General features: G+C 37.1%; 1 protein-coding gene across 7 annotated transcripts in view; it reads right to left on the reverse strand.

Annotated features, from left to right (window-relative positions):
• ORC3 (origin recognition complex subunit 3) overlaps positions 1–27,670 on the reverse strand; it is a 76,717-nt gene that overhangs the window by 43,245 nt on the left and 5,802 nt on the right. For 5 of the 7 annotated variants that reach the window (XM_008006555.3, XM_073022592.1, XM_008006554.3 and 2 more), the window contains 9 exons: positions 22,033–22,130; positions 20,396–20,540; positions 17,913–18,017; positions 16,093–16,244; positions 14,688–14,821; positions 12,031–12,190; positions 9,808–9,921; positions 5,027–5,160; positions 4,510–4,573 (listed from right to left, as the gene is read on the reverse strand). In XM_008006555.3, coding sequence (XP_008004746.1) covers positions 4,510–4,573; positions 5,027–5,160; positions 9,808–9,921; positions 12,031–12,190; positions 14,688–14,821; positions 16,093–16,244; positions 17,913–18,017; positions 20,396–20,540; positions 22,033–22,130 — 1,106 coding nt within the window. The remainder of the gene's footprint in view (positions 1–4,509; positions 4,574–5,026; positions 5,161–9,807; positions 9,922–12,030; positions 12,191–14,687; positions 14,822–16,092; positions 16,245–17,912; positions 18,018–20,395; positions 20,541–22,032; positions 22,131–27,670) is intronic. The other 2 variants (XM_008006556.3, XM_073022593.1) reach the window with 2 other exon arrangements.

Consider the following 27,670-nt stretch of genomic DNA (forward strand, 5'->3'; position numbering starts at 1 on the left):
TGCTGAGATTACAGGCATGGGCCACCACACCCAGCCTATTATCCTACTTTGTATATAAGAAAATTGAGGCTTAAATAGCTCCCATTCACAATTACTATAAAGAGAATAAAATAGCTAGGAATACAACTTACAAGGGATATGAAGGACCTCTTCAAGGAGGACTATAAACCACTGCTCAACGAAATAAAAGAGGACACAAACAAATGGAAGAACATTCCATGCTCATGGATAGGAAGAATCAATATCATGAAAACAGCCATACTGCCCAAGGTAATTTATAGATTCAATGCCATCCCCATCAAGCTACCAATGACTTTCTTCATAGAATTGGAAAAAACTACTTTAAAGTTCATATGGAACCAAAAAAGAGCCCACATTGCCAAGACAATCCTATGCAAAAAGAACAAAGCTGGAGGCATCACGCTACCTGACTTCAAACTATACTACAAGTCTACAGTAACCAAACAGCATGGTACTGGTACCAAAACAGATAAATAGACCAATGGAACAGAACAGAGGCCTCAGAAATAACACTACACATCTACAACCATCTGATCTTTGATAAACCTGACAAAAACAAGCAATGGAGAAAGGATTCCCTATTTAATAAATGGTGCTGGGAAAACTGGGTAGCCATATGTAGAAAGCTGAAACTGGATCCCTTCCTTAACCTTATACAAAAATTAATTCAAGATGGATTAAAGACTTAAATGGAAGACCTAAAACCATAAAAACCCTAGAAGAAAACCTAGGCGATACTAAGACATAGGCCTGGGCAAACACTTCATGACCAAAACAACAAAAGCAATGGCAACAAAAGCCAAAATTGACAAATGGGATCTAATTAAACTAAAGAACTTCTGCACAGCAAAATAAACTGTCATCAGAGTAAGAAGGCAACCTACAGAATGGGAGAAAATGTTTGCAATCTACCCATCTGACAAAGGGCTAGTATCCAGAATCTACAAAGAACTTAAACAAATTTACAAGAAAAAAACAACCCCATCAAAAAGTGGGCAAAGGATATGAACAGACACTTCTCTAAAGTAGACATCTATGCAGCCAACAGACATATGAAAAAATGCTTATCATCAGTGGTCATCAGAGAAATGCAAATCAAAACCACAATGAGATACCATCTCACACCAGTCAGAATGGCGATCATTAAAAAGTCAGGAAACAACAAATGCTGGAGAGGATGTGGAGAAATAGGAAAGCTTTTACACTGTTGGTAGGAGTGTAAATTAGTTCAAACATTGTGGAAGACAGTGTGGCGATTCCTCAAGGATCTAGAACTAGAAATACCATTTGACCTAGCAATCCCATTACTCGTTATATACCCAAAGGATTATAAATCATACTACTATAAAGACACATGCACACGTATGTTTATTGCAGCACTATTCACAACAGCAAAGACTTGGAACCAACCCAAATGTCCATCAATGATAGACTGGATTAAGAAAATGTGGCACATATACACCATGGAATACTATGCAGCCATAAAAAAGGATGAGTTCATGTCCTTTGAAGGGACATGGATGAAGCTGGAAACCATCATTCTCAGCAAACTATCACAAGGACAGAAAACCACATACCGCATGTTCTCACTCACAGGTGGGAATTGAACAATGGGAACACATGAACACAGGGCAGGGAACATCACACACCGGGGCCTTTTGGTGGGTGTTGGGGGAAGGATAGCATTAGGAGAAATACCTAATGTAATGATGAGCTGATCGGTGCAGCAAACCAACATGGCACACGTATACCTACATAACAAACCTGCAGGTTGTGCATATGTACCCTAGAACTTAAAGTATAATAAGAAAAAAAAGAAAGAAAATTGAGGCTTAAATAAGGTAAGTGATTTTCTTAAATATAGATAGCTAATGAGTAACTGCAGTTCAAATATAAAATTTCTTATATTTTGTAGTACCACATTATTGACTGTCATGTATTTTTATGAAACTATAAAAAGAGAAGCATTATTATGAGAATATTCAAAGATACTTTTTCTCTCAACTAAAAAGTCAATAGACAAATTTTTTTTTTTTTTTTGAAACAGTCTTGCTCTGTTGCCCAGGCTAGGGTATGATCTCAGCTCACTGTAAACTCCACCTCCCAGGTTCAAGTGATTCTCCTGCCTCAGCCTCTGGAGTAGCTCAGATTAAAGGTGTGTACCACTAGGCCCAGCTAATTTTTGTATTTTTAGAAGAGACGGGGTTTCACCATAGTGGCCAGGCTGGTCTTGAACTCCTGACTTCAAGTGATCTTTCCATCTCAGATTCCCAAAATGCTGGGATTACAGGAGTAAGCCACCGTGCCCAGCCTAAAATATTCATTTTTTTCTTAGACATTTTCTGTCTTTTGATTTCAGCAGGTAGCCTGTGGGTAACTCTTTCAGGGTAAGGGTACAAATCTCTGTGCTTCTTCATATTTCTCACTGTATAAGTCTCAAGAAAACATGCCCTTAAATGACTAAGTATGTAATTTGAAAATGAATACACCAAAGATCATAACAAGCAAAACTGACAGTCTGACAGTGCAACAAGAACAAGGATAGCATAAGTAAATGCTAAGAAAATATGCAAAAAGTCACTGAAAAGCAGACATAAATGTCAGGCTCTTTTTTTTTTTTTTTTTTTTTTAAAGACAGAGTCTTGCTCTGTCACCCAGGCTGGAGTGCAGTGGTGCAATCTCGTGTCACTGCAGCCTCCGTCTCCCAGGTTCAAGCAATTCTCCTGCCTCAGCCTCCTGAGTAGCTGGGACTACAAGCACACGTCACCACACCCAGCTAATTTTTGTATTTTTAGTAGAGATGGGGTTTCACTATATTGGCCAGACAGGTCTTGAACTCCTCACCTCAAGTGATCCACCCACCCAGGCCTCATTGAGTGCTGGGATGATAGGCATGAGCCACCGTGCCTGACCAATGTCAGGCAATTTCTGTAATACACTAGCCTAGACATTCTCTCCCTCTGTCATCTCAATGGTTAAAGGTACTCTTAAAAAATCTATTCCTGGCTTCTGAAATACACTCTGACAGAAAGTTCTAGCAGGAAATGGACTTGGCAACTAGCTGACTCAGCAGAGAGCTAATCTAGCCAATCTTCAAAGACTCCATAAACAGGCACACATTCTTTCTCACTAGTTCTCAAATTTCTTCCCAGCAAAACAACCTGCATGGGGGTCTGAGAACCTCCTATACTGCTCTGAAGGCATTACAGAGATTACTAAAATGATTATTGAGCCCAATCTAGAAGTGATTTTATATTACGGCCCAGTGTGGATTCTACATTAGAAATAATGTTTAATAAAAGGTTTAATAAAAGCCATTCTGAATATTTTTTGAGCATTTATAATGGGCATAAATTACCAATGGAGGTAAACACACGTCCTATAGAATCTAACATTTTTTAAAACACATTTAAAATTTTTTAAATTGACATATAATTGTACATGTATAAGATCTAACATTCTCTTGTTCAAAATCTGAAAATCATATGTATTACCAAAACTCATCTTTAGCACTATGGCTTACCTTCAATCTCATCTTACTATCATTACAATATTCTAACAACTTTTTCCTAAAAAAGTCATGAGGAGTATGAAAATAAATGTGACATTATGTGTTTCTAAATGCTCATCAATAAGATACATGTTCTTTAAAAAGGTACATTAATTCAACAGACTACTATGCCACTCTTCAGTACTAATATGGAATGATTTCCAAAATTAAGTACAAAATAAAACAAGGTGCAGAATATTGTAAGAAGCAGCCAACTGCCAAAATATAATTACTTGTATGTATGGAGACTACATCTAGAATGAAACATAAGAAACCAGTAACACTGGCTGTATCCAGGGAAGGGACATGGGTAGTTGAAAGACAAGAAGTGAAAGGAAGCCTTTCACTGTATATTATCTTTACCTTTTGAATTATGTATATATCCAAGTATTATTTATTCAACAAAGAAAAAAAGCCCTCCTTTTGATATTCCCTATGTTGTACAGCTAACTGATAATTTTCTAAGCTCATTACTTCTTTCCTAGTGTTATAATATCAATATATAGTATTTCTTCAAATCAAATCAATACCCATTTAGCAGCAGACGCCTAAGCTGTCTGGCTTCTAAACACTTTTATTTATCACAGCCTTTAAAAAGAACATTAAAATGAAATTGCTGGCAGATTCCAAAACTGTTAGGTGGAAAAAGATTCACATAGCAGATCTCTATAGATCTAAAGGTGCTTTCAAAATAGGCCACAAGAGAAACTTGGTGTTTCAGTTAATATTTTTTCTTGATTAAAAAAAGCCTCATCTTTTAGAGTTAAGGTTTCATGTCATCTTTAAAACTCACATTCCTAATTGACTATCAAGACCCAGTACTTCAATGTATAAATATTAAGATGCACAAATATGTTTTATTAACTCAATAAATGTTACGTGCATATTCTTTATGAAAGGAAAAAGAGAATGAAACTGAAACACATTCACGTTCCTACCTTCAAACATCTCTCATTGGTCAAGAGCGCAACTTGCTTTTCTGAAGTTTGTTTTTCCACATACCTAGAATTTTTACCATTCCATACACAAAAAGAGAAAATTAAAGATTCAACATATTTAAATAGCATATTGGGGATAAGAACTACCAAGATTGGCAGCCACATTTTTTTCATTTCTTCACAAAAATAAATTCAGTATGACATTTATGGTTTAATGGTAATTTTAAACTCCTTAAATCAGCTGGACTTCATAGTCTATAAACATTTAAAAAGGCCATAAACCCCAGGAATAGGAAACATTATTTCTAAAAAGTAACTGGAGAACTTGCAAATTATGTCCCTTTGTAAAAATACTTCTCTTTTTGCCAAATTTTCAAATCCAACAAGGATATCCCGCACTTAAAAACAGAATACGTTACTATTCCTCCCCCCACTTCAGAAAAAACTGGATCTGAGATCTCTTATTCAGTCCCAAATTCTAGTATAATATGTGTTAAATATGTACTTCTCTTTTTACCTCCTAAAAGATGGAAGACGTCGGATGTTTTCACATTGATTATTTGATAAAAAATTTATTCTTCTTTTGGCTTCTGGAAGATTACAGCACAAGACACTTAAGGGCTGGGAATAGAAATGCTCTAATAGAGAAAGCTGAAAGACATGTGAAGATTAAACATATTTATTATATTTTGGCACTAAATCTATTGTGCTATGTCTGCTCAATTTTAAGGATTTTTTTTTAAAGAGCCAAAGTATTTATGGCACTAATATATTTAATAATGTCACAATAATACTGCAAACAACATAAAAATGGCTATATAACTCTCATATTTTATGGTTCCAATTTTGGGAAGAAGATCAGAAAATGGTAATCTTTGAAATACAAACTAAGGTAAACTAATATAAGTGGATAGATTAACTATCTGCAAAAGCAACACATAATAATTACAAATGTGGTGTGGACCAAACTGAGGTTTAAGTTAAGGGTCTAATAGATACCCCGATACTCATAAGAAAATGCCAATCTAAAATCAGTGTAAAAACTGGTCTGTTACAAAAAAAAAAAAAAAAATGCTACAATGGTAGGAGTTGTGCCTATGGATTAAAGTGAATAATGAAAATTTACCTTTTCAAATTCATTTTTTTCCTATGGAGGAAAACATGGTGTACTATCTGGTAGATATAAGTATTCTAATAATAGAATGCTGTGGGCTCTATGGTAGAAGGGAAGACAATTTTCCAGATTCTAACGTTCAGTTTGCTTAGAATCAACATAATGAACATTTGGATACTCTTGTATACATTTGGATAGTCCTGAGTTTTATACCTAGAAACTGGTATAACTCACAAGACTATGCAAATGTTCATTATATCGATTCTAAGCAAACTTTGCTTGACCAGTTTGGTATTTTCGGGTACCTTGATACTGGTTGCTCCTCATCACAAATTAATTAATTAGCATGTTAGGTTACATATCCATCTTAAGGTATTTGTTTGGGATGAATCAATAATCTTGGGCTTGATCCTTCCTGAGGGAACTGATAATGAATTTCTGAGTTTATAATACTGAGGACAAGATACCCAAGGCTAGAGGAAATCTTCCAAAATAGTCCATTCTCTAAGACTGTAAGGCAAAGGGCCTGCCTAACTTAGAAACAAGTACAAAATAGAAAGCAACTGTTTATGCCAGGTGCTAAATTACTTTTGCACATATTAACATAATTTTGTTCTTATCTTTTCTAATTAAGTCAAACTGATAATGTTTATCCCAATGTTAACACTACTTCTTAGACATGAGAAAAATAAAAACTAAACAGGTTAAGAGGCTTGCTGCGGAAGAGGAATAGGAGGAAGCCACAGAAGTTACAGTAGAGATACAAACAGGATATGAACCCATTATCACTTAACTATTTTGTTCAAGTGTGTTTTCAATATCTGGGTCAATCAACAAGTTGGTTAATATATCCACCTAATGAAGGGAAAGCTAAAACACACAGAATGACTGTCCTGCTGTACGTCCTACGGAAATCAGGAATTACATAGTCCTTGACAGTATGTCCTGCTGTACATCCTATGGAAATCAGGAATTACATAGTCCTAGTTACTCAGGAAACTAAGATGGGAAGATGGCTTGAGCTCAGGAGTTTGAGACCAGCCTGGGCAAGAGAGTGAGACTCTGTCTCAAGTAGAAATCAGGACTTACCAATATTTTCCACTGAGGACTAGGAAAACTGGGAAAATGATGTCTAAAGATGCTATCACTTGTCAGTGGTGTGACCTTGGCCAAGCTACTTAACTTAAATCTTAATTTCTTCATGTGCAAAATTGAGGATAATACATGTGAATAAAACCACGTAGGCCAGGCAAGGTGGCTCACGCCTAAAATATCAGCACTTTGGGAGGCCAAGGTGGGTGGATCACCAGAGATCAGGAATTCAAGACCAGCCTGGCCAACATGGTGAAACTCCATCTCTACCAAAAATACAAAATTAGCTGGGCATGGTGATGCACGCCTGTAAGTAATCTCAGCTACTTAGGAGGCTGAGGCAGGAAAATCACTTGAAATCAGGAGGCAGAGGTTGCAGTGAGCTCAGATTATGCCACTGCACTCCAGCCTGGGTGACAGAGCGAAACTCCACCTCAGAAAGAAACAAAAACAAAAAAAACATGTAAATAGTTTAGTAAAGTGTCACGCATAAAGGAGGTGCTTAATAAATTATCAGGAAACCATAAAATCATCTAATCTGATTGCCTTATTTTACAAATGAGAAAACTGAGACCCAGAGAGATTAAGTAACTTGGTTAATGTCTTTACTTTCTGTCTCAAGGTATTCAGAGTACAGTTTCTATTTCCTGAATCTCTTTTTCCCTTGGCTTCAGTGGTACTCCACTTTCTATTGTTTCTCCTTGTTTTTAGTCTCCTTTTCTACCGCTCACTTTTACAGGTAGGTTTGTCTTTCCTTACTCCCTCTAGGTGACATTTCATCCTCATAACATGACTTTAACTGCCACCTTTTAAGGATAAGTCCTAAATATCTATTTCCAGTCCAAACCTTTCTCCTAGAGCACAAAATCTTTATATCTAACACACTCCTAAATTAACCATATACAAAAAGAAACTCATCCTTTTCTCACAACAACCTTGCTCTTTGCTATGTATTAACATGTACAGTTAATAAACGGTACTAACCTCCAATCTGCCAAGCTAGAGCACGTGTCATCTTGTTCCTCTCTTAAACATCCTTTCAGCTTCAAGTCAAGTAAGAAAAAACAAAACAAAACAAAAAAAATCCTATCACCTACCTAGTCACCAGGTTTTTTGATTCGATCTCATCCTCAAATTTGTTTCCTCCTTTCTAATTCCACTACCATTACCTTAGTTTATTTAAGTCCTTGTCATGTCCTGTCTAGATTACTGCAATAGCATTCTAACAGATCTCTCTTCCTCTACTGTTGCTTTTGCCTGAAATTCTGACCTGGCTAGCTCCTATTTCTTAGGAATACACTTCTGTTCTCCTATGGAACCCCAAGGCATGTTTCTTTCATAGCATTGACTACTCAGACTTGTGGGTTTACTCTTTTGCCTCTATGATTAAACAAAGAACAATTTGAAGGCAGAGATTTCTTTTTTGATCTGTATCTTCAGTGCTTGGTTGACAATAGGTTCCTGACAAATATTTATGAGTAAATGAATGAAATGAAATGAAAGAAATAATTAGGAAGTTTTATCTTAATATCATTTAATTCTACACATTGCTAAGGTAAATAATGCTTTATTCCTTTAAAATACGCTTTAAAAAGTCAAAGTTGGGAGGAAAAGATACATATTAGCCAAAGAAAACACTGCAATCTTTTTCTGAAGGAAGAAAACATGATAATTTATAATCTTCAAGGCACTACACAAAGATGAAGTATTATCAAATTGAACTTTTGCACCAAAGGTTACTAATATATATAGGTTTTTAAAATCAGAATTTTTTTTTATAGAGACAGGTCTCTTGCTCTGTCGCCCAGGCTAGAGTGCAGTGGCACAATTACGGCTCACTGCAGCCTTGACTTCCCAGGCTCATGTGATTCTCCCACCTCACCCTCCCAAGGACCTGGGACTCTGTAAATAAGCCACCACGCCTGGCTTATTTTTAAATTTTTAGTAGAGATGAGGCTGCATTATGTTGTTCAGGCTGGTCTCAAACTCCTAAGCTCAAGTGATCCTCCCACCTTGACTTCTTAAAATGCTGGGATTATAGGCATGAGCCACTATGCCTTGCATAATATATAGGTTTTAATGCACTAGACAACTGGCATGTGTTCACAATGACTACACTTATGTAGCTGCCAAGAAAAGGAAATAATACTAACTTTTAAACAACTGGAGAATGGGGATCTGTTTAGGTTACAGTATATATCATGAAGCTAAATTCCTGAATCAGCTTCGGGCAATTCATGAAACTAGTGAAAATGCATTCCCAGTGTATCAGAATACAAATTACAGAGACACACACACACACACACATGCATGGTCCAGGAACTAAAAATGTTTTTTATATCTTTAAAGGATTATTAAAGAAGAAGAAATAGAAGCAGCAATAGCAGTGACTACATGTAGCATGCAAAGCTAAAAATGGGCTGGGCGTGGTGGCTCGTGCCTGTAATCCCAGCACTCTGGGAGCTGAAGTGGGTGGATCACCTGAGGTCAGGAGTTCGAGACCAGTCTGGCCAACATAGTGAAGCCCCATTTTTATTAAAAATACAAAAATTAGCCAGGCGTAGTGGCATGCACCTGTAATCCCAGCTACATGGGAGGCTGAGGCAGAAGTGCTTGAACCTGGGAGGTGAAGGTTGCAGTGAGCTAAGATCATGCCACTGCATTCCAGCCTGGGCAACTAAGTGAGACTCCATCTCGGGAAAAAAAAAAAAAAAGCTAAAAATGTTTAATATCTGGCCCTTTACAGAAGTTTGCTGACCCCTTATATATAGCATTTCCTTGGTAGAAAAAGTCCATAAGCTTTCATGAGAGTCTCAGAAACAAACCAGAAAAATCCCCTTGTCTCTGCCCCCAAAATGGTTAAGAATTGCTGGAATAGAAGTCTTTTCCCATTATTGATATCCTAATGAATGTATTCTCTACATTTTGCTTCAAGGTAACAAAGGAATGGTAGAACCTAGAATAAAATAACTGGAATTTACTTACTTTAGACTTTGCCATTTAAAATGTCTATCACACTAGACAGCCTGTAATACTGTGCAAATTATTTAGAACCAGTTTGAGAATTTTCAAACCCATTACTGTGTTCTTACCTGAAGTCCTTTTATAAAGTTTTGAATTGAGAAATCATGATACAAAAAGATGTTGGTCAGAACCTGTAATACTTTTTCATTTATTTTAAAGGGAAACTGAGTTGTAAGAAGTAGCTGAAAGAGATTAAAAGGGAGGGAGACACACTCCTTGTTAGTCTTCACTCTTCATAAATATTAAGTATTAATAATGAGGCAAAGAATGATACTATGACACAGTTAACTACGAAAGATGTGATAGTAGCTGGTTTTTTTAAGCTCAAATGTCAACAAAAATTTTAAGTTAATTTATACAACAGTAACAAAAAGAAGCTACTTATACTATATCTTCAGAACCAAAGATCTATACCATCTTCCATCAAATTCCTAATTTAAAAAATGCCACCTATTAACTATATGATCCTTTTTTTTCCCCCACCAGAAACCACTGAAGAAGCTGCAGGCTTTGGCAATTCTTATTACCAGATGAGATTTTTTTCAATCCTACTGATTCAAATTAAGGAGTAACGTATTATGTATTGTTGAATGAGAAACACAAAATTAACACAAATGTCTATTACAAAAGTATAGAATAGCTGAATTTGTATTATTCGGCTAATTTTCAATAGTCTATAGTGATGTTTTACATCTGAAAATGAAAAGCCACAGAAGGCTTCTTAAACAGAAGCATAGTTGTAAAAGGCCAATTGAATTTGACTATAACCAAGTTTTGTTTTTTTGTTTTTTTGTTTTTTTGTAGAGGAAAGGTCTTGCTCTTTTGCCCAGGCTGGAGTGCAGTGGTGGCATCATAGCTCACTGTAACCTTGAACTTCCAGGCTCAAGTGATCCTCCCACCTCAGCCTACCAAGTAGCAGGGATTATAAGTGCCTGCCACCCTTTCCAGCCTAGCCATGCAAATTTAAAAATTGTAGTTTGAAAAAAATTCTCCTTAAAGTGTCTATAGATCACCTTTATGGAAAAAAACCAAAAAAACAAAATCCATGTATAAGTGGCTAGTGGGCAGGCTGTTATTAGTTTACCTTAAATAAGCAGCATAAAGCACATCTTAAAGGAGGTGAGTCCAGAAGAAATTTGGGGAAGGTCAATGATATGGTTTGGCTGTGTCCACAACCAAATCTCATCTTGAATTCCCAAGTGCTGTGGGAGGGACCTGGTGGGAGGTAACTGAATCATGGGGAAAAGTCCTTTCCATGCCATTCTCATGACAGTGAATAAGTCTTACAAAATCTGATGGTTTTATAAAGAGGAGTTCCCCCGCACAAGCTCTCTCTCTTTGCCTGCTGCCATCCATGTACGATGTGACTTGCTCCTCCTTGCCTTCCACTATGATTGTGAGGTCTCCCCAGCCAAGTGGAACTATGAGTCCATTAAACCTCTTTCTTTTGTAAATTGCCCAGTCTCAGGTGTGTCTTCATCAGCAGCGTGAGAACTGACTAATACAGTCAATATTAAAGAATCATACTTGCATTTATGTAGAAACACAGTTAATTAACTTTAGTTGCTAAGGTCGAGGAAAATGTTAGTATTTATTTGTTGTCATGAGCAGCATGACAAATCAGTTAGGAAACAGTCCATTAAAAATTTCAAATCATTTTATACAGAATGTAAGAGTCAGGCTGGGTGTGGTGGCTCATGCCTGTAATCCCAGCACTTTGGGAGGCCAAGGTGGGTAGATCACTTGAGGTCAGGAGTTCCAGACCAGCCTGGCCAATATGGTACCCTGTGTCTACTAAAAATACAAATTAGCCAGGCGTGGTGGCGCACCACATGTAGTCCCAGCTACTCAGGATGCTGAGGCAGGAGAATCACTTGAACCTGGGAGGCGGAGGTTGCAGTGAGCCAAGCTCGCACCACCACACTCCAGCCTGGGTGACAGAGCTAGGTGCCTTCCCAAAAAAAAAAAAATTAGAAAAACTAAAATGTAAGAGTCAAAATACATTGTTACTAGGAAGTCTACAAATTCTGTAAAAATTTACATTATAAACCTATAATTTTTTACTGAGTAAAGATAAAAAGAGATAAGTACAAAAGAGGTAATACACAAAATCACTGTAAAACTATAAAACACTACAAAAATTATTAAGTAAAAATATTAAAGTATGTGAAAGAATATGTTCAATATAGTACTCAGAGTTGTAGGGGCTTATCATTAAGAGTTATCTTAACAAGCTATTATTGGCAGTTTTCTTTTCATCCTATTTCACTGGTAAAACTTATTCTTTTTACCTTATCGAGTACCGTAGTCAGGTGCTCCTTACAAGACAAAGATTGGAACAGTTCTATGCACAATAGAGATGATACTGCATGAGGAAGCAATCGGTGGATGATAATAGGAGATGTGGCAATTCCAAAAATGAGTATTAGTGGAAATTCATGGAGATGATGACTAGTTTTGAAAGAAAGACACGAAAGTGAAATTTATTTAGCAAATGTATTTCAATACATCATATTTCAAGATAAGACAAACTTTATTTTAATGCTTACTTTATAAGACACTATTAAGGATTATCATTGCAAACACTAAAATTCTCTAAGTCTTTCATTTTCTTCTTTTAAACAGAAAAATAATTACTTTCCAGACAGTCTAGCTCTGAAATCAATCTCTTAATAAATCCTCTCATTTTATAAATAAGAACAGAGAGGTCCAGAAAGTTTTCCTGAAGATTATACAATCTTTTTTCTTTTTTTTTTTTTTTGAGATGGAGTCCCGCTCTGTCACCCAGACTGGAGTGCAGTGGTGCAATCTCAGCTCACTACAACCTCCGCCTCCTGGGTTCAAGCAATTCTCCTGCCTCAGCCACCCGAGTAGCTGGGACTACAGGCGCGCGCCACCATGCCTGGCTAATTTTTTAATTTTAGTGGAGATGGGGTTTCACCATATTGGTCAGGCTGGTCTCAAACTCCTGACCTCATGTGATCCACCCACTTCTGCCTCCCAAAGCACTGGGATTACAGGCGTGAGCCACCGTGCCTGGGCTGAAGATTGTACAATCTTAAGTGTTAGAAGAGGTGTTAGATACCATTCAATTTAATCTCTCATTCAAAGTCTGAGCTCTATCTATAGTCTTCCTCACTTTTGATGGCTAAGGTAGTCATTAAGTCTAAGCTCCAAAAAAGCAGAGCTTTTCTGTCACTATTTTGTACTGTGTACTTTCCCAGCATGCTAAGCAGTTCAGTGTTAGCATTAAGAAAAGTCCTAGGATCTGGGCTGGGTGCGATGGTTCATGCCTGTAATCCCAGCATTTTGGGAGACTGAGGCAGGCAGATCTCTTGAGGCCAGGAGTTTGAGACCAGCCTGGGCAACACGGCAAAACCCCATCTCTACAAAAAATACAAAAATTAGCCGGGCATGGCGGCATGTGCCTGTAGTCCTAGCTACTTGGGGAGCTAAGAAGGGAGGACTGTATGAGTCCAGGAGGTGGAGGTTGCACTGAGCTGACATCATGTCACTGCACTCTAGCCTGGGTGACAGAGCCAGACCATCTCAAAAAAAAAAAAAAAAAAAAAAAGAAAAGGAAACTCCTAGGATCTAGAACTCTTAGAATCAATGAGGGAAAAAAGATCCTATCAAAGCAGGAATTTAAAGTACATTAGTAAATTAGTCGGGTGTGGTGGCTCATGTCTGTAATCCTAGCACTTTGGGAGGCCAAGGAAGGTGGATCACCTGAGGTCAGGAGTTTGAGACCAGCCTGGCTAACACGGTGAAACGCTGTCTCTACTAAAAATACAAAAATTAGCTAGGCATGGCAGCGGGCACCTGTAATCCCAGCTACTCAGGAGGCTGAAGCATGAGAATTGCTTGAACCCGGGAGGCAGAGGTGGCAGGGAGTCGAGAACCCGCCACTGCACTCCAGCCTGGGGGATAGAGTGAGACTCCGTCTCCAAAATAAAATAAAAATAAAATAAAGTATACTAGTAAATTATTCAACAAAATATATAGCTTTAGTCAAATGTAGCTATAACTATTAAAGCAAGTTGACATATAGAAGAGGCCAAAATAAATTCCACCCTAAAAAATACACCACAGAAAATGCATGTCACTGGATTTTAAAATTAGGGTTCATTATTTCAATTCTGAGTCTGACATGATTGTTTTGAAGATGCAATGCAATCATGAAAATAGTTTCTCACTAGAAATATTACATAAATGTAAGATAATGTTATTTAGAAGACACTTTTGCTTAGTAAAACTGTATGTAACTCACAGCATCTAAGGATGGATGGGTATCAGAAAATAAGACCTAATAAACATCGCAACTTGGCCAGGCACGGTGGCTCACTCCTGTAATCCCAGCACTTTGGGAGGCTGAGGCAGGCAGATCACCTGAGGTCAGGAGTACGAGACCAGCCTCGCCAACATGGTGAAAGTCTGTTTCTACTAAAAATACAAAAATTAGCCAGGTGTGGTGGTGGGCACCTGTAATCCCAGCTACTCAGAAGGCTGAGGCAGGAGACTCACTTGAACCCAGGAGGCGGAGGCTGCAGTGAGCCGAGATCGTACCACTGCACTCCAGCCTGGGTGACAGAGCGAAACTCCATCTCAAAAAAAAAAAGAAAAAAACAAAAACAAAAACCTCAACTGGAGTAGTTTACCTACTTAATGGGTGAGTAAGAGACAGTCAATCTTGGTGAGATAAACCATATTTAACACTGTCTTACCATGTCAATTTAAAACTGGCTAAATGTGCCTTTGATTCTCATTCTTGGCTCAAAAAGCAAATGGAAAATCTGATAGGAGGTCTTTGAATATTCAATTATAAAGAATTTGAATACTTTGATTTTTATCCAGTTGGTATTAAAATGAAGATTATACTTTTCAAGTTAAAAGTAATATTTTCTTAAAAAGGGAATTTTTCGTAAAAGCCAGGCGGTATACCATCTACCTGCTGATGATTATGAAGTCTTGTAGTACTTTTGTAGCAAAGCTTTCCATATCCTTCAAGATAACCACAACAGGAGGAGACTGCCATTGACTAGAAGTAGTCCTCTTTTTGCTTGGCATTTTTGGGTCTGTCTTCTTTTAAACCATTGCAGAAAGAAAGAGTTAAAGGTAAGCCTTACCACCCAAACAATATTATAATGCCACATGTTGACATATCTCTCTTTAAATTTCACAGTAACACTGTTTTTTTTCCTACCACATGATAAATAGAAACTCAGGTTACTAGAATCTTTCTGTGTCTGACATGGGAATAATAACCAAGAAGAAAAAGGTTCAGTAAAACTCTATAATTCATATGAAATATTTATATTTTCTGCTAAGGAAACGACAGAAAAAAACATGGAAGAAGAGAAAATTTTCTACAAAATTGATTTTTCGATTGGTAGAAAGTTATATTCTGCTTTGCTTTACAGTGAGAACTAGTATTTTTAATGAAAAAAACATAATGAATAGTAGCACTTGCTACTCTGCCACTGTGAAATTTCAAGCCTGAAATGGATACTAGGTATCATCTGGTCCAATCTCAATTTTTAAAAAGATATCTGACACAAACTGAAAGTAGCATTTGATTTCTGGAAAGTCTAAAATTGTGGAGCAAATAAGGTATTCTGGCTAAGTATTAGACATAGTTGAGTCCCTATATAAGGCAAAATGAAACTTCACTTATGATGATTTCAGCAAAAATGTTGATTGGAAAATGTAACCACAGTATTTTTTTTTCCTACACTGTCTGGGTACATAGCACCATAACCTAAGACTATGGTTTTAGGATGCAGTTACCTAGTGTTAACCTAGGTTATTCTTTTTCACCAGACTGTCATGGTAGAATGGAACTTCTTTTTCTTTATCTGTTTGTTGAACATACTTTACTTAAAGAGTGCTGATTCCCTAAGAACTCTAAACATAAAACAAATTAGATTTTAGAAAATCCATGATTACTCTTCATTGAACTAAGTCGACAGTGGATACTAGCAGCATGGTTCTATCAGATAAAGCAAACACTGAGGAACCCAAGAGATAATATATTAAAGTTATAGTTATTGTCACAGAGATGGAACCTGCAACAGAGGCAATTCCTGATGCTCTGTTTTTGTCATTAGAGGACATTCTCCCATAAATATGTCCTTGTAAAAACCTAAGCACTTACCAGGAATTAGGCTACATACTAGTAAAAAAGATTTTAAAATTTGAGTAGCATTAGAAAAATAGCTACTTTTAAATTAATACCTAGTGCTGCAGAAGCATATCCTTGTTAGATCAAAACAGTACTATGTCTAATATTATTCCAAGCCACATCAATCATATGTCAATTTCCTTGGGGGAGAAAGTCGTCAGTATATATCTACCTGTGTGACAGTCATATACCAACTGGAAAGTGAATCCATTGAATAATGTGTTTTTCTTTGGGTGACCTGAACACTTTCCTCCTCTTTGGATTTTATATCTACACAGCAGTCCATCAACTGTGAGACCAACTTTTGCAAAAAATGTTTCATATCTGTGGAATATAAAAAGTAAGAAAGCTTATCTCTGCCTCTTCTATAAATAAAACCAAAGCTCTTGAAACTTCTTGATCAGTATATTACTCTTTTTTGGTAGAATGTGTTTTTTTATACTTACCATCAATATAGCTAATATAACATTTAACATTAACTATTGATGCTCATTAGTACCTGCATTAATTCAGACTAAGACTAGACCAAAGCTTATGTATATTATAATTTTTTTTTTTTTTTTGAGATGTAGTCTCACTCTGTCACCCAGGCTGGAGTACAGTGGCGGGATCTCGGTTCACTGCAACCTCCACCTCCCGGGTTCAAGCGATTCTCCTGCCTCAAGCCTCCCCACTAGCTGGGATTACAGGCACATGCCACCATGCCCAACTAATTTTTATATTTTTTAGTAGAGACGGGGTTTCACCATTTTGGCCAGGCTGATCTTGAACTCCTCACCTCATGATCTGCCTGCCTCGGCCTCCCAAAGTGCTGGGATTACAGGCGTGAACCACCACTCCTGGCCACTTATGTATATTATCTATAATAAAAAGGTCACATAAACAAATGTGTAGACAAGCAAACTATAAATTTTAGGAATATTTAAATTATTTAAAATATTTAAATCTGTATTTAAATTACACAGAAAAATAAACAGTTTTCAAGGTCCCTAAGAAAAATCAAGTGTCATATGAATTATTTTACTGATTATAAATCTTTCATATAGCCATTTTTAAAGATGCCCTTAAGGACTTTTACTTAATTTCAATCAGTTTATAAATATGAAAGCAATATAAGCACATCAATCTCTTTTATCAATCTAAATCCAAACAAATTTTACTACATTATGGCCAGGCATGGTGACTCAAGATGTAATCCCAGCACTGTGGGAAGCCGAGGCAGGACTGCTTGAGCCCAGGAGTTCCAGACCAGTCTGGACAACATAGCAAGACCCAATCTCTATAAACGACAACAAACCCCACAATGTAGCTGAGCGTAATGGCATGCACCTGTAGTCCTAGGTACCAGGGAAGCTGAGGTGGGAGAATTGCTTGAGGCCAGGAGTTCAGGGCTGCACTGAGCTATGATCATGCTACTGTAGTACAGCCTAGGCAACACAGTGAGACCCTGTCTCCAAAAAAAAAAAAAAAAAAAAAGGAAAAGGAGTAGTGTGAACACTCTTTATGATTCTTTATGATTTCATGGGTTCACATGCTCAGGATTAGCTCTGTCAATGGACTATTTTTTACCATGGTGGCTTTTCAAAGCGGGACAGTAAGACGATTTATGGCTGACAGATGAGCCCACGTAGTCTACTCTCTTTTGAGATGAACAAGAGCTCCTCATTCCCCAATTCTCAGCTTTCCGCCCTAAGTCTTTCTACTTATTAAACGTTTCACTGGGTTAAAGAACGCATCTCGCAAAATGCCTGGACTGCTCCTGGCAGTTAAGCTGATAGGGCAGAAATGGGTCAAGAATAAAGACAGCAAAAGGAGGCAGAGTTCTATAATAGTCACAATTACTCTGAGAGGCCCCAAGCCTAACCCTGCCCAAAACATAGCACTGTTCTCTTTCCACCAATAAAAAGGAATAAAGAAAGCCTGAAAAAGAGAGAAAAGGATGAAAGAAGTCTGTAACATCTCACCAAGGTTATTATGGCATTTATATTTTACCTGGACAATCTTTAGCTTGCAATGAGACTACATATGGTGTGACATTATTCTGAAGGGCCTCTGTTAGACTTCTGAATGTTAAATCATGATCTGTGACATTCACACCTATGAGATAATACATCAATATTATATCACCATTTGTATTAATAATAATATAATGACAAAAGCTATTGAACATATCAAGCACTCACACGTAGAAACATTTAAAAAAATGATTAATGACAGAAACCAAGAAAATACACTATATAAATGAGATATCCATTAACAATAGCTATCCAAAGGCATGCATTATATTTGTCAGGAAAGATATTTTGCACAATTCCTCTTTCAAACAAATTACTGGGAGGTGCACTTGAAAACTTTCTTTTTTGAGACAGAATCTTGCTCTGTCGTCCAGGCTGGAATGCAGCAGCTCAATCTCGGCTAACGGCATCCTTCGTCTCCCAAGTTCAGGTGATTCTCCTGTCTCAGCCTCCTAAGTAGCTGGAATTACAGGTATGTGCCACCACACCAGCTAATTTTTGTAGTTTAGTAGAGACAGGGTTTCACCATGTTGGCCAGGCTGGTCTCAAACTCCTGACCTCAAGTGATCTACCCGCCTCAGCTTCCCAACATGCTGGGATCACAGCCGTGAGCCACCGTGCCCAGCCAACCCTTGAAAACATCTTAGAAGTAATTTCATTGCTTTGTCAAATTCATAACAAGCTCTTTAAGGAAATTAAAACTAGCCAGGTGCAGTAGCTCACGCCCATAATCCCAGCACTCTGGGAGGATCACTTGAAGCCAAGAGTTCAAGACGGGCCTGGCAGACGTGGCGAGACCCTATCTCTATAAAAGTTTCAAAAAAGTAAAACTATGGGTTCTTTTGCTATTTATGGAATCCCTGGTTTTCATTTCTGCAAAGCACAGTTTCAGGGCACCGCATACAGTTATCAAATTTTTGAGTGAAAAATTTCCCACTACTTTGGAAAAAAAATTCTGTTAACTGGTATCTTCCCTAGCATAACCATCTGTGATTTCTAGAAAGTCATTTGGTGCTTAGGCAGACAGCAGCAGCAGTCACTTTCAAACTGCTTAAGAGTTACAGTTGCAAAACTTTCATTGCTTGGAAGAAAAAGAAAAATTTCAGAATCATCCATGCCAGCAATAATAAACCATTTTTTTTTCTAGGGGAGCCAAAGAATAAAAATATTAGCAGACTATTTTTTAAATGGATATTGAAAATAGAAAATATCAAAACTATTCCTAGCATGCATTATGGTCTATGATTATAATAATGCATCCCTGAACAAATTTAGAAGTTCAGTAAAACACTGGTTTATCTTGTCTTTCACTGACTGGCTATAAGCTATTTATTACTAACATTATATTCGTTATATTTATATTATAAAACAATGAACTTGTCTATCACAAACAAGATAATCAACAATGTGTTTAACTAGAAAAATGTTCTACTCAGACCATGCTTTTAAAACATTCTTTCCATTAGCTTGGTACAAGTGGGCCATCACTGGGCCTCAGTTTTTCATCAAATGGGAGAGTTTTTAGATGTTGCATTGTAAAGCTGGTCCACAGTATCATAAAAATAATTCCCTTGAGTCTTATGAGTGTGGTCCTGGGACTAGCAATATGGGCATCAGCTGGTATCCTGTCAGAAATGTAAAATTTCAGGCCTCACCCCAGACCCATTAACCAAAATCTACATTTTAATATAATCCCTGGAGGTTATTTGTGGGTACATTAAAGTTGAGAATAAATTCCTTATCTCAGAGCTAACTAGCATAACAAATCTTGAATAAATTGAAGCAGAAATTAAGAGCATGTTTGGAATCCAAATAAATTCAACTTTGTTTTCAAAGCAAATGAAGAAAATTTGCTAACATTACAAAGAAATTTTTTCCATTGTGCTGGAATCCAAATGTTTGGTAAAGATGAGATATTAATGATGGCTATTTAAGTACTTAATTTACAACCTGCAACTTGAAAGCAATTTATGTGCAATTCATCCAAACACCTCCTTGTAGATAATTAATATGAATATAATGAAAAAATCTAAGATTGAAAAACTATGCACAGGAAAATAAAATTAAGGTCACAGAGTAATTCCATTGAAGTTATGATTAAAAAAAGTCTGAAAACCAAATCTACTAACACTGGTAGTTTCTTTATTACCAAATCTCATACACTCTTGTATCTATAAAGAGTAAAACAAATGTATTTTCCCTTCTGATCAAAAGTTGAGGAGAACATTAGCTAGATAAATTCCTTTTAATTTACAAACATATGACCATCTGTAAAGATATAAGGAATTTTTATTGGTTTTTGAAAATACGTAAAATATAGTTGGTTTAATTGTACAAATAAAAGAGACAAAACAGGCTCATCAAAACAGGTCCTTCCACTACTCTCAACAATAAAAAAAAAAATTAAAAACACACAAAATACATAGAGATGCATGCATGAACAAACATACGCATATATACCAAGAACAAGAGCAGCAGTTGGAATTTCTCTGAGTTTTATTTGACCAGCCAAGTCTCTTGAATTCTTCTGGAATGCAGAATGAGATTTTTGCAGAAATTCAATTAGACTGTCAAACAAGTTTTTATTTAATTCCTCTTGTAGTCGCTACAAAGAACATACAAAAACTTATTAGAAATAATAATCTGATGTCTTTCCTGGTTTTGGAAAGAAAATTGTCATGGATTCAATGATGCAAAATGATCAAAAGATGAACCTAATTAAAAAATGTTTTTTCCTTAAATCTCTAGTAATTAGTGCTTTGGGTTCCCCCATTAAAAATTCCCTCTCAAGCCTGGTCAACATAGTGAAACCTCATTTTTACAGATAAAAAGACAAATTAGCTGGGTGTAATGGTGCATGTCTGTGGTCCCAGTTGCTTGGGAAGCTGAGGTGAGAGGGTCACTTGAGCCTGGGAGGTCAAGGCTACAGTAAGCTATGATCATGCCACTGCACTCCAGCCTGGGTGACAGAGCAAGACCTTGTCTCAAAAAAATATATATATATTTACATATATTTATATATTATATATAATTACATAATATATATGCTATATATTTATATATTTTATATATATGACTTAATGTCTCATATATATGACATTAAAAGGTTTGGATTTCATCCTATGGGGAGTACCACTGAAGGGATGTGAAGTAAAGACATAATTGGATCAGGGTTAAGAAGGGTTAATCTGACAACAGGGTTGGAAGGGTTGCCTGGAATTGGGCTGCATTTGCCTCGAAGAGGGTCTTTTCTAATTTGGCCAATGGTGTCAGGGATGCCAGTTAGGAGGGTATTATGACGATCCAGATTAAGAAATGAAGAGAACCTAAACTGGAAACCACAAACTCAAATACCTTGAAGGATCACATGGAATACAAGAATGAGCAAAGCCACTGGGTGTAAATCAGTAAGGACTGGTAGATGGCAGTAATAAACTGGAAAGTACATAACCTTCCCAAAGGCAATTAAAACCAAAACTACGACACTGTGTTGACAAAAAAAAATAATAATAAGCTATCAGCCTGAAATGCTGGCCCTAGAGCTACCAATTTGCTATAGTGAAGAAATTTTTCAGAGCTGGAATATAAAGATGAGAAAGTGAAGGAGTTTAGAAACAGCTTGATTTCACAGTTGTATACCTGAACGGATAATTTAAGAGCGTCACCATTTGAAAGCTCCTTGCCTTAACAGCTATCATAAACATCTGTTCCACTCACAAGAAATATGATTTTTTGTTTTTGTTTTTGAGACAAGGTCTCTCTCTGTTGCCCAGGCTGGAGTGCAGTGGTACTATGTCCGCTCACTACAACCTCCACCTCCCAGGCTTAAGTGATCCTCCCAAGTTAGGCTCCTGAGTAGTGGAATTACAAGTGCACACTACCATGCCCGGCTAGTTTTTGCAGATTTTGTAGAGACAGGGTTTCACCAACTTGCCCAGGCTGGATTATGGTTGTTTTTTTAAGGATACACAGGTTATGCTTGACCAATACTTCCTATATTTCATCAATACTCTTGTAAACTGGTGGAAAGGAAGATGAGAGGTAACAAAAATGAGACTTAGGGTGTTACAGAAAAGTTATTAAAAAAAAGTATTCACCTCATTTTCAGATTTCATCTGCTGCCATATCAACTGATAAGTTTCGAATCGAAGCTTACTGTCCTCAGGTTCATTTTTCCCTTTGTTAAAATAGTCCTCTAAAAACAGAAAGAAATAAGTCAGCTTCTTTTTTCCTATAATAGCATAAGTTATAGATCTTACGTGCAAAGTTACGCAGTAAGTGACAGAAGTGGAATTTTTTCATTTTTTGAAGACGGAGTCTCACTCTGTTGCCCAGGCTGGAGTGCAGTGGCACGATGTTGGTTCATTGCAACCTCCGCCTCCTGGGTTCAAGTGATTCTCTCCTGCCTCAGCCTCCCAAGCAGCTGTGACTACAGGCGCGTGCCACCACGCCCAGTTAATTTTGTATTTTTAGTAGAGATGGGGTTTCACCATGTTGGCCAGGCTGGTCTCAAACTCCTGACCTCAAGTGATCTGCCCACCTTGGCCTCCCAAAGTACTGGCTCACACCACTGCTGGTGTGAGCCACTGCACCTGGTATGAGCCACTGCACCTGGCCTTAATTTTTTTTTTATATTCATCAAAAACATATATTTGGGGACAGATAACATTCAATAGCCTCTGTATTTCATTTTATTTATAATCTTTTATTTTTACCATATTAATTGTATATTTAAGATTAAAAATTTCAATCTTTCTACTGTATTTCTATCATTTGCTTTTGAATTTCTAAGTTTTTATTAAGTGATTTTTTGCTTTGAGTTATATACATTTAATAATGTTTTCATTATTTGCTGTTATTCTACAACCTTGTATACTTTGCTTCATAATTTGCTTTGAACTCTATTCTACTGAATGACTTACTACTACTATTCTTATATTTTTGTTCCACTGACATAGTTTAGTCCAGTCTTTCATTTATTCTGTCTGTATATTTTTATATCCTTTTTGAATGTTTTCTCCAAATGGTTAGCTATTTGTGAAAATACCATTTATTGCCTGGCTTTCAAACTTTTCAAACTATGATCCACATTAAGGAATACATTTTACATCATAACCTAACACAATACACATGAACAAAAACTAAAGTCACAAAAAATCACACTCACCCTTATTACGTAATAGCAAATGTTTTCTTTCCTGTTTTATGTAAGTATAATCATAGTCCACTAAATTGATTTCATAACTCACACACAGATTACGACATTTGGTTTGAAAAACCCTCATTTATTGTATAATCCATTCTTCTCCCACTGATTTGACATGCCCTTATAGTCTAAATACTTACATATACTTTGAACTATTTTTGAACTTTTTATTTTGTTCTACTGAATCCAGCCCTATTCCCCTACCAGTCCTGAACTGTTTAAATTATTATGGCTTTGTATGTTGTACATTTTAGCATCAAATACATTCAGGTCTTCCTCCCACTGCCCCCAAACATTGCTATTCTGTTTCAAAAAAATTTAAGCCATTTCTTCAAATTAATTTTACAGTAATCCGGTCACTTCTCAAAACTAGTTGTACTGGTATTTGACTAGATAAAATAAAATTCAGATTGATTTGGGGAAAAATAACATCTTTAATATGTTAAGAAATCCCCAACGCCTGTATCATAGGTCTCTTCTTTTAATCAAATATTTTAGATTCCTTATATTTTCTACTTTCCCTCATGCTTCTTGTTGTTTACTGCTCTGTACTTTATTGTAACAACTGGAGTGTTCATGATGCTAAATTTCTGCTGTTAAAATTCTACCACCAAGTTTTAATGTTAACTGAGAGTTTTGAATAGAAATTTACTTAATTTTAAGGAACTACTTTCCTAATCACGGTTAACTCAGAATTTTTTTTTTTTTTTTGAGACGGAGTCTCGCTCTGTCGCCCAGGCTGGAGTGCAGTGGCCGGATCTCAGCTCACTGCAAGGTCCGCCTCCCGGGTTTACGCCATTCTCCTGCCTCAGCCTCCCGAGTAGCTGGGACTACAGGCGCCCGCCACCTCACCCAGCTAGTTTTTTTGTACTTTTTAGTAGAGACGGGGTTTCACCGTGTTCGCCAGGATGGTCTTGATCTCCTGACCTCGTGATCCGCCCGTCTCGGCCTCCCAAAGTGCTGGGATTACAGGCTTGAGCCACCGTGCCCGGCCAACTCAGAATTTTTAGCAACTATTGATTTTTAATTTTATCAAAAGCCTTAGAATACATCTAAGTCATTGTATGGTAAAGTGGCAGACAAGGTTATACAATTAAAATGCCAGCAAAAAAAGAAAGCAAGGAGACACTATTATTATTATTACTATTATTTGAGACAGGGTCTCCCTCTGTTGCCCAGATTGGAGCGCAGTGGTGAGATCTCAGCTTACTGCAACCTTCACCTCCCAGGTCCAAGTGATTCTCCTGCCTCAGCCTCCAGAGTAGCTGGGACTACAGGTGCCCGGGGCCATGTCTGGCTAATTATTGTATTTTTAGCAGAGATGGGATTTCACCACCTTGGCCAGGCTGGTCTTGAACACCTGACCTCAAGTGATCCACCTGCCTTGGCCTCCCAAAGTGCTGGGATTACAGGCATGCATCACCCCACCCAGCCAGAAGACACTATTATTAAGAGACAAAGCAGGCCAGCACGGTGGCATATGCCTGTAATTCCAGCACTTTAGGAGGCCAAGGTGGGCAGTTTACAAGCTCAGGAATTCGAGACCAGCCTGGCCAACATGGTGAAACCCCGTCTCTGCTAAAAATACTAAAATTAGCCAGGTATGGTGGTGTGCACCTGTAGTCCCAGCTACTCGGGAGGCTGACACAGGAGAATCATCTGAACCTGGGAGGCAGAGGTTGCAGTGAGCCGAAATTGCGCCACTACACTCCAGCCTGGGCAACAGAGCGAAAACCTGTTTCTAAATAAATAAATAAATAAGAGACAAAGCAGAACAAGGAAGCTTTAAAAAGAACAAAAATAGTCACTTTACATTAATAGGTAAAATCATACTGTAACACGAAAGTGGCAAATCAAGACACAATTTTTATGTGCAGAATAATGCCACATCAAAATACACATGAAAAACCTCTTAGAAACTGGGAAACACAGCAGTAGGATACTTCAAACTGTTACCATGATTTCTCTCAGTCTGTTACAGAGCAGGTAGGTAAATTTAAAAACTACACTGAAGAATATAAGCTCTCACTGTTGCCAGGTTTCTACTTGCCTCGGCTCCTAGTCACTGTGCTATATATACTTCAGCGTGAGTATCTCCTACAGTGCCAGTGCTGCTGTCAGTCTCCCTCTCTCCAGTTCCTACCCAGTTGTTTTGCTGGCTATGCAGTCATCCACAGAATACTGAGGAGAGAGAGTTACTGGTCTTAATCATGTGCCCGAGTGTCTTCAGTCAGGGGACAGATGGTGGGCAAAATGTAAAGCATCTTCTTACTTCTTCAGGCAATCTGTTTCAATAACTGAAGCCAGTGAAGGTTAGTGCTAAAGTCTGGCTATGTTTCCCTCATTCCTGCTCCATCTGCCTTATAATCAGGGTCAATTCCTCAAAGATTTTCATATTGTAACACTATCTGTTGGTCTCAGAGTCACATAATGAAAAAAAAAAAAAAAGCCTAACGAACTTCTAAAGCAAAGTTCAAGTCATACAATTATACACATCAGGTTTACTAGTACTAAAAACTATAAACCAATCCTAATAAGTCGTAGCTTAAATTCAATACAAAAAGTTCTAAGTAGAAACTTGGCCTCATATAATGAGAGGCAGTATTAAGTTATGGTTAAATCATGAGCTCTGGAATCAGACAGGTTGGGTTCAAATCATAGCTCTATCATTTACTAACATTATAACATTGGGAAAGTTATATGTCTAAGTATCCTTATATATTTCAATGGCGATAATACATTCCTTATAATTTGCTGAGGGGATTAAACAAATTAACACATATAAAATAATTAAGACAGTCTGGGCCTGTAATCCCAGTGCTTTGGGAGGCCTAGGCAGGTAGACTGCTTGAGCTCAGGATTTGAGACCAGCCTGGGTAACAAAGTGAGATCTCGCCTTAAAAAAATAAATAAATAAATAAGCAGGCAACGTGACATGAGCCTGTAGTCCTAACTGAGGCTAAGGCAGGAGGATTCCCTGAGCCCAGGAACTCAAGGTTACAGTGGGCTATGATTGTGCCACTGAACTCCAGCCTGGGTGGCAGAGTAAGGTCTTGTCTCAAAAAACAAAACAAAACAAAACAGTATGGCACCCTGTAAACACCCAAGAAATATTAACAACTGTATTAGTTATAATTACATTGCTGGTGATATTAGATGTCACCGCATGCTACGTGTCCCTAATGACAATGGGGGAACAAGTCTTGAATTTTCTCTGACCTATTTCTAGTAAGTTAAGCAATCTGCAACATTAAAGAAACGTGTAGCCAGGCATGGTGGCTCACGCCTATAATCCCAGCACTTTGGGAGGCCAAGGTGGGAGGATCACTTGAACTCAGGAATTCAAGACCAGCCTGGGCAACATAGTAAGATCCCATCTCTATTTTAAAAAAAAGTGTGTGTGTGTGTGTGTGTGTATCATTACTTTAAAAAAATCCTATTCTATATATTCAAGTTATCCATTTATTTCCTTAGTCAAACAATGGCATAGTTCACTTTTTCTTTTTTCAATTCAAAACTAGTACATGGGTATGCTTAATTCCATATCATAATTTTTCCACTGGAATTAATTTTCACAGTGCTGAATATTGAATGTAAATACTCAATAACCCCGTGGGGAACTTTTGAAAAATTCTAACACTTAGGCTCCACTCTTGAGATTCTAATTCAATTGATCTGAATTAGGGTCTGAGCATTGGCACAGGTTGAGCATCTCTAATCCAAAAATCTGAAATCCTCCCAAACCTGAAACTTTCTGAGTACCAACATGATGCCACAAGTGGAAAAATTCCATATCTGACCTCAAGTGACAGGTTGCAGTCAAAACACAGCCAAACTTTGTTTCATGTATAATAGTATTTAAAATATTATGTAAAATTCGCTTCAGGCTATGTGTTTAAGGTGTATAGGAAACATGATGAATTTTATTTTTAGACTTGGGTCTCATTCCCAAGATTATCTCATTATATACAGGTATATATTTCAAAACATGAAACACTTCCAATAACCTAAACACTTCTGGTCCCAAGATTTGGGATAAGGAACTCAACCTGTATTTTTTCAAAGTCCCACAAGTTGGAATTGAATAAGGTCAGTAGATTGTATTAATATCAGTTTCTTAATTGTGACACTGTACTAGAGTTATGTAAGATACTACCACTGGGGATAACTGGTCGAAGGGTACTTACTGGTGAAAGAGTATTACATGTAATTATATGTGCATCTACAGTTATATTAAAACAAGACTTTTTCAAAGTTCCCCAAATGATTCTAATGTGAAGCTATGACTGAGAACCAGTACAATACTTTATGATAGTAATACTGGATTTGATTGAAGAAGTCTTCTTAATTTGATCACTAAACAGGTATCAGGATATAAATGAAAAAAGCAAAGACAGTATCTTTTTTATTAACTTAATTTTATTGAGGTATAATTTAAAAATAACATAACCATTTTAACAGTTTGACCCAAGTACATACTTACATAACCACTCTTTCAACAGAGAACATTTCCATCACTCCAGAAAGTT

The sequence above is a fragment of the Chlorocebus sabaeus genome, chromosome 13 (assembly GCF_047675955.1).
Source record: "Chlorocebus sabaeus isolate Y175 chromosome 13, mChlSab1.0.hap1, whole genome shotgun sequence".
NCBI classification, from domain to species: Eukaryota; Metazoa; Chordata; class Mammalia; order Primates; family Cercopithecidae; genus Chlorocebus; species Chlorocebus sabaeus.